At 37.8% G+C, this 8366-nt stretch overlaps 1 protein-coding gene across 3 annotated transcripts in view; it reads left to right on the top strand.

Moving 5' to 3' along the window:
• Positions 1–2205: 2205 nt before the first annotated feature.
• RPS6KA2 (ribosomal protein S6 kinase A2) overlaps positions 2206–8366 on the top strand; it is a 193778-nt gene continuing 187617 nt past the window's right edge. Inside the window, exon 1 of one of the 3 annotated variants that reach the window (XR_012689708.1) lies at positions 2206–2517. Coding sequence is in view for 2 of the 3 variants with exons in the window: in XM_075203300.1 (XP_075059401.1) it covers positions 2419–2517 (99 nt within the window). In the remaining variant the exon portion in view is untranslated. The remainder of the gene's footprint in view (positions 2518–8366) is intronic. The other 2 variants (XM_075203300.1, XM_075203299.1) reach the window with 2 other exon arrangements.

Below are 8366 nucleotides of genomic sequence, written 5' to 3'. Positions count from 1 at the left end.
ATTCTCTATCCACATGGAGACTTTAGGTCAAAATCTGGATAAATGTAGCTTGAGACTAGGTAGCCCTGTATCATGACATGAAAGGAAGGGTCAGGAAACACATGTATATTTGTTTAATGTAATAAAAAGAGGGGATTGTGAGGGTATAAAACAATTAATGGTTATTAAGATGTACAAATATGTGTGTGTGAAATGCCTTAAAAACTATACTTCGGATACAGGACTACGCTTTTAAGAAAAAAAACAAATGCTTCCTATGGAACAGACAGTAGCAGGATGCCAGACTGAAGGAAACAGCTGGCAGGAAAAGCATGTAATGCTGAACAGAGGATGTGGCCTTATATGTATATTTGCTGAGCTAAAGAGATTTCCTTATATGTCCTTGTCGTTAACCAGTTAATGCTGGACTCTATGTATAAATAAAGGGTCAGCTTGCATAGACCCTCAGAGCTGATTTTGAAACTGCAACACCTTGTTTGTGTTTCATTTCTCCACTTTGCTGTCGACGGCAAAATACCACATAGGTAATCAGGTTATCAGAGATTGATAGTAGGGGCACCAAGCCTCGGTACCCCGACAGGGGAAGGCACAAAAAAATGGTCAGACATCTGCACCTGGAGAGCACCGGCCCAATGCTGAGCAGCACTGCCCCTTTTCTGGTACCCCTGGTTGGTGGCTTTGTCTTGTTTAGGATATTGTGCATGGAATTGCACAATATGCTAAGCACCAACTATTAATACATTTGCCTGTTTTGTTCTTTCTACGCACCGTTAGTGGCCTGTGAGATTAATATGTGCTTAGTTGTAGATTGGGAAATGCTATGTAAAAGTGTTGCTTGTTTGTACATTTAGACTCCTTCCTATCACTAATTTGAACTTTTGCTGATTTCCTCTAAAGTAATTCTAGTTCAACCTAAATGATAGAAGGGAGATATCAGGCAGAAGTACAAAAAAAAAATGTTTTCTCACTAAAGAAATGTAATATTTCTTTCCCATTATAGTTCCAAAAGAGGTAATATCTAAGGATCGTGTCACATGGGCACTTTTCTAGCTAGCGTTCAATTGATTCTATTGTAACAGGTTAGGTAAAGGGGGAACATTCCTGAATGCTCCTGTTGTAGAGTAGCTCAGAAACTGTTTCAAGCAGTGTCTTCACTGCTTAATCTCTCCTGCAGGAAAGCGGAAATATATTCCCCCATCTACTCAACCAGACATTTGCAAGTAATTGATTGGTAGCAATTTTCAAGCTGGAAAAGCAATAACACTCATAGTACCCATGTGAGTATACCTTAAGGGAAAATGACAATGCAAATATTTACATATCCTACATAAAACGTTTTATCTGGGCCTTACAGTAGTCACTGCATAACCCATTATTATACTGTATGGCAGGGTTACGCAACTGGTTTTAGTAAATGTCTACTTATTTGCCACTTCTTTACATGTAGTTTTCTTATTTGAAAGTGAATGTAAAAACTGGTAACTTTTCTCTCCACTCATAGCTCAGACACTTCCTCCTGCAGCTTTCACTGTTACCCCACCTGGTTTGTGATTGGTCCTGGCCTGGTTCATCCAGCTTCACTGCTGTCCAAGGCACCAAAGCCCCAAAGAGTTGTATTTGCTCTGCTCTCCAAAGCTCTACACTGCATGTAAGGAGAGAACTTTGAGAACAGTGCAATTACAGCTCTTGAGGCACTTTATGACTAAAGCTTTCCCTTGTGCACCAGCCTCTGCATGAAGGAAGGAGAGCAGCAAAGATGTGGCATCTAGGCAGCCGATTGCAGCAGTCCAGATGTGGCCCGGGGTCTGCTAGTTTGAAATCAGTGCTATATAGAATATAAATAACAGATTTGTTATATAACAGACTTACAAAAATGTGCATGCACAGAATGAAGGTTTCTCAGCATTTGCAGATAATCATGTAAAATTGCATAACGCAAATATTTCAATCAAATAAGTAACAGTGCATTCCTCATTTTGCAATGGACAAACTAAAGCAACTCACTGAGATGCAAAAATAGGATCAAATCGTAGTCCTTTTTGTAAAAGGTCGACTTCTCAAAGCAAGTAAGATTTATTTGTAACCTGCTGTGTGAGTGCTATGTCATTCGTGTGCTTGTTCTGCATGTGAAGAGAGCTGAACCTGATTGGATACAGGGCTCACAGCAATAGAGCAGAAATAGAGATCAGCTTGCAATAGTGATATACACAGAATGAAAGAGGGATAAGATATGATAGAATTAATAGAGTAACAACAGACCCTACCAACGTAGGGCTCTTACATAATTTACTTAATGCTTATTCTAACAAAGCTCCTGATAGAAGTACATGGACTTACCTTACTGGCTGATCATTTGTGTGGATCTAAATATATACCGATAAGCTAAAAGCTCATCTGCTTGTCACATCATCCTGGAGGATGGAACAGAGTGTGAGGAAGTTCATGGTTAGGAGATTCTTCTCTGTATATTTGCACAAGAAAACCAGAACAAAGACCTCCAGCTTTAGTAGATATGAGGTAAGTGTGCATTACAACAAAGAGATGGGGCGCTGAAGTGTCCAGAACCAATGTTTGCATTTAACACCTAGTTCAGAAGTTTGACATCTTTTCAACTGAATTGGCCTTATTTCTGAGGAGTGAAAGCATGTATAAGGTGTTGCAGGTATTATGTTAAAATAAGCCTGTCTGTTGACAGCAGTTATTCATATACTGTTTTGTTTTGCTTTATTTTATACAATAGGGTAATAGTTCTATTTCTTAAATAAAATTATCTGTTGAAAGTGATTGTAAACAACATAAATGGAATTTTTGTCAAAAGACGTCAGTACTGTTCCATCTCATTGTAAATCCCCCCTGATTATGATCACTCATTTATTATAAAATATTGTATTTGTAATGCGGTTTCTACAGATAAGTTGAAAATAGCTGGAGCTCATGTAATAAATTAATTATAAGAACATAGTTCACTTAGCAGCTGCAAATGTTTAAGAAGTAGGTAAAACAGCCAATCCAAGAAAATTTATAATCTGGATATTATTAGTACAAAACATTGGATGATGGTCTTTGTTTAGTATAAGTTTATAGGTTGATATGTTCTACACAGAATTGTTTATATCAGATGTATATACCTGGAACTGTGTATATGAATTTACATACGTTGTACAAAAACACACACAAACACACACTTATTTCGGTATGCTATATGTCCTATTTTCAGTATTAATGGGTAAATAAAGAAAGACCATCCATAATGAAACATTTTTGTTTTCTGTTCTGCTAATTTAGATATATTTTCTTGACTTGGAAAGATAAATATGATGGAATGTGTCAGATGCAACTCTGAACGTTTCCAGCATTATAGTGGAAAATAAATGAACTGTACTAAATTATTGGAGATTTGTTTTCTCACTCTGCTACTGCAGAACAACATGCAGTTATGTATAAATTTGGAGGAAACTAACCAAATATATGTTATCGCTCTAACATTATTATATAGTATGATTTTTTTTTATTTTATTTTAACAATAACAAGTAACAAGTAGTTTAATATGTTGATTGATTCATGGTATTTATTCTATAACCTTACTAAATTAAAGGTGCTTTTTCAAAATATAGAGAGATATATTGTATATTGTTATACAATATTACAATCCATTTACATCTTCTTCATTAGAGTACAGATGGAGCACCTGTGAGGCACAATCTGCACAAATGGCACAATCTGGCACATATTGCTGGTTATACGAGATGTTTCTATCCCGGTTACATTCACGTAGAGGATATGTGAGGGCTCCAGCACATTAGTCATTTAGACATGTATTGAAATGCACCATTATTCTCAAACCAAGAACTGTCTGTATTTAGTCCACTAAAGACATTTTGAACACTTCACAGGTTTCTTAGGTAATAACTTTGCTGTCTATCGGTAATAACATTATTGTCTTTGGGGAATACTACATCTCTCTTTAACTTATATGTCATAATAATGCTAAAGCATGCTGGGACACAGTCCAGGCTGGGACACTCATTTCCACCATCTCATAACACACACCACAATTACAGACATGCCTGCAAATACATTACTCTAATGATAAACGCCATTTAAGCTTCTATCCCCTGTCTATTCTCACTAGCTCTCTTCTTCCACTGCTGACCCTCTTTCATCACTGCCCCCAGTGGTCCCTCTAATTATGAGAAGAAGAGGTTGTGTGCTTAAAAAATAAATATTTTGTGTAACTTTTCCTAACTATCGCTAAAATATGTGTGCTATGTATGATGCAGAATTATTTAATAAAGCTAATAATAACTATGATAGCAAACATCACAATGAGCATACATACAAAGCAAACATCAATTAACGGTATTCAAACCAACAGTGGGTAAAATGGACTCTTGTTGGGTGATGCCAGATAGCACACAACTAATTGAATAAACAATAAAGAGCAAATATATTATGGAATAATTAAGTTAAGAAAGTAAAATTTGCATTGTTGCAACATGTGAATTTACCGAGGCTGATGCAAAGTGGGATGTATACCAGTGTATCTTGCATAAAATCACTTTCCACATGCCCAGAAAGAGTGTGCATGCCAATACAGACTATCAGGGTTCTGGCCCACCTGCACTTGAGAAGAGGTATTCTAACATTGATCAAGTACAGTAAAGGTGTGTTAACACAAATGAGGCTCATGCTGACATGCAGAAAGCATATTCTTTTGCTGATGATGACGTAACATAAACCAAGCACATACGATGCTGATGCAGATGCAGACGCACCTCGAGATGTGCGTATGCATATGGAGAGGAGTAGGTTATTTTTCCGTGCTTTTTTTTTGAGTCATTTACTATCTTGTGACAAAGTCTGTATACGTCCCACTGTGTGCTGACAATCTCACATGACGATTTGTTCTCTAATAGCACTGTTGCACAGTGCCCTAAGATGTAAACAATGCAATAGCACACATTACTGATACATATCAAAAAGGAAAAATATCTATTCTTCATGTTATTAAATAGAGCTCCAGCATGACAAAGTCCCTCCTGGGCATCATTGCTGTTTATTGTCTTTGGTATTGCTATTTTCATGAGGTACAGCAGATTAGATTATACATTTCATATGTAACCTCACTCAGTGAAAGGGGTAAGAGCTGAATCTGTCAATCCCTCTAAGAGTGAGCTGTGTGCCCTCTGACTGTGAATAGTGGGTGTATGGCGCATAATTTAAAGTGAATGCTGCCTCTTTTCCATTGCTGCCTACATGCAGGCTCCAAGGCTGAAGTCACAATGCAAAGTTAGCATAGAATGGGTGTCCTTCCTGCGCTCCTATAGGATAGGGGAGGGGATGGGGAAATCAGCCCGATTCTCTTGGAAATACCAACTAAATTTCCAAAGTTACAAACAATAAAACAGAAATTTGGAATAAGGCGCAACTGGGAAGGTAATGAAATTAACAGGTTTTCTGAGTATCACAACATGAATGGATTTGCATCAATGGCAGCATGTAAAATATAATTTGAATAATTGTGAAGGGGGATCACTTGGTCTATGCAATAGGCTGTTTGGGCAATAGGAAATGGAGAGGTTGAATGGGATGTTGAAAGGGTTGTTTAAGAGATCTGTGCAGTGTGTTGTCAATGGTGGTAGATCTGTTGAATCAGTGGAATGTGCTACCAAGGTAAAAGGGAACATGTGCGATATGCTTTTCAGGGGAGGAAAAATAAATCTGACATATATATATTGCCTAGTCAAAGGGTATGGATGGGTAGGTCTGCAATATGTTACCAAGGAAAAGGCAGATAGCTAGCAATGTACTACCCAAGGGAGAGGGGTGGAATGATCTCTGTAATATGCTGCCAATTGATAGAGTGATCTGTGCAATATGCTGCAGGTAGGCACATTTTTTACTCATTCAAGAATCATTAATATAACAGCAACCTTTAAATTCTATAAAATGTTTCCAGGGATTAGCAAAACATTAACAATGCTCCATATCAAGCTTGTCATGTCATGTTCACTTGTTTGCACCTAAGAGTCTCCTTGTACTTAGTTATTCAAGATGTCAAGTTCTAATGTGTAAGCAAGCGATGTGGGTAAAGCAGGGTATAATACGGCTGATGATAGATGGATTCATAACTGTGTGTGCAAATTGGAGCCTCTGGTCTGGGTAAGTTAAATACCAGTTTGTGTGTTTGAGTCATCATCATCATCACCATTTATTTATATAGCACCACTGATTCCGCAGCGCTGTACAGAGAACTCATTCACATCAGTCCCTGCCCCATTGGAGCTTTCAGTCTAAATTCCCTAACATACACACACCTGTTCTTGTCACTTTCACCACTTGTGGCTGCTGGTTACTTTAGTTCATTTGCTGTTTGTCTGGATGCTGGAATATTGGAGGCCCTATTTGGAAAAAAAAATGGATACATAAAATTTAGAAAACTCCAACCAGTCCAAGTGTTAAATCTATAGCACCCCCATTTTATAATTAGACCTCCCTCCAGCCACAACATTAAAATAATAATATTCACATTTGCTAAATAGATCTCTTTCCCTCCAACCAACCCTGACATTAGATAGCAAACACATTTAGAATATAAACCTATTTCTCTCCCTCCAAACAGCCCCAGCAATAAGTTAAATAGCATTTACATTTAAAATATATTACCATTTCCCACAACAATCACAGGCATTAAATAATACATAATCACATTTACTAAATATACCTCATTTTCCACAAACAGCCCACAATCAAGAAATAGCTCCCAAACCACCCCAGCATTAAATTAAAGGTCCAATTACCCCATTATAAATTCATAGGCCCCACTATTAACTCCCTTCCACATTACATTCATTTACTGACCCCCTCACACACACACACACACTACATTCATTTACTGCCCCCCCAACACACACTACATTAATTTACTGGCCCCACACACACACACACTGCATTCATCAACTGGCCCCCACACACTGCATTCATTTTCTGGCCCCCACACACACACACTGCATTCATTTACTGGCCCCCACACACACACTGCATTCATATGCTGACACACACACACTACATTTATATGCTGCCCCCTTACACACACACTACATTCATAAGCTTACCCCTCACACACACACTACATTCATATGCTGACCCCTCACACACACACTACATTCATATGCTGACACAAACTCACACTACCGCACCCCCTTACTTACCTGGTTCCTTCCGTTTCTTCCTCTCTTGTTTAAACATGGGATGGCAGCAGTCATGTGGTGCGCGTCCCATGTGACTACAGTAGAGAAGCACACACAGGTTAGGAGGGGGAGGGATGGACTAAGGATCCACAGTGAACAGGAGAAGGTGGCTGGTCCAAGGGCCTAGTCTGACTGTAGGGACTGGCCCAAAGTAATCTTTTTTTGTCCGGTCCAACCCGCCCGTGGCAGTTGTTGACTTGAAAATGCCTGTTAATTTCTCTATTCTAGGGTTTTTATTTACAGGCATTGGATTTTAGGTTTTCTAAACTTTTTGGATAACACCTTGAAGATAAATATATAAATTCAACTCCAAAAACATAAAGTAAATTACTATTTTAACGATTCTTGCAAAAATATTATTGTAAATGCAAGAGCAATTCATGTACCCTTCCTGCAACCTCTGGGAAATCAATTTAATATTTTATATACTAATCTTAGCCCAGAATAGGTATTTATTTCTTTTTTTATGTAACGTACTGTAACTGTTCACATGTACCTGTAAACGTCAGAAGACATTGGAATTATAGAATACCAACATTTATTACATTAAAAATTAAATTATGCTCCTGCTCTTTAATTATTATTGCACATTCAGTAAATTTGAATGATTCAAGAAACATTGTTAATTTTACTTCTGAATTCTATACAAACCTGTGTCTTAATTTGCATACAAGTATTTCAGATTTATTTTAGATTTTAATTGTTTGATTCAGAAACTTACACTACAGTGACATTTCATTAGGACAAAGAGGAGATATAAGAGGCATTAAAATGAGAGTGCAGATTATTTGGCATTAAAACACTTGCAAATAGATTTACAGAAACAATGGAATCCTAGTTTAGGGACAACCTCTTTCCAATTTGAAAGAGACTTGGGGGTAAATGTATGACCGTGCGGGTTCTTCAACACCCGCGTGTTCGGCTATTAAATTTCAAGCGGCGCTGCATTGTAAAGGGAAACTTCCCTTTACAATGCAGCGCCGCTTGAAATTTAATCGCCGAACACGCTGAACACGCGGGTGTTGAAGAATCACCACGTTCAGACATTTACCCCTTGGCCTGATTATTGTTACAAATATAATAGTAAGGAGATAAATAATGGTTAGCTTTCCCTA

The sequence above is a fragment of the Mixophyes fleayi genome, chromosome 3, assembly GCF_038048845.1.
Source record: "Mixophyes fleayi isolate aMixFle1 chromosome 3, aMixFle1.hap1, whole genome shotgun sequence".
NCBI classification, from domain to species: domain Eukaryota; kingdom Metazoa; phylum Chordata; class Amphibia; order Anura; family Limnodynastidae; genus Mixophyes; species Mixophyes fleayi.
Note: the sequence above shows the minus strand (reverse complement) of the source record. Positions and strands in the feature narration are given on the sequence as shown.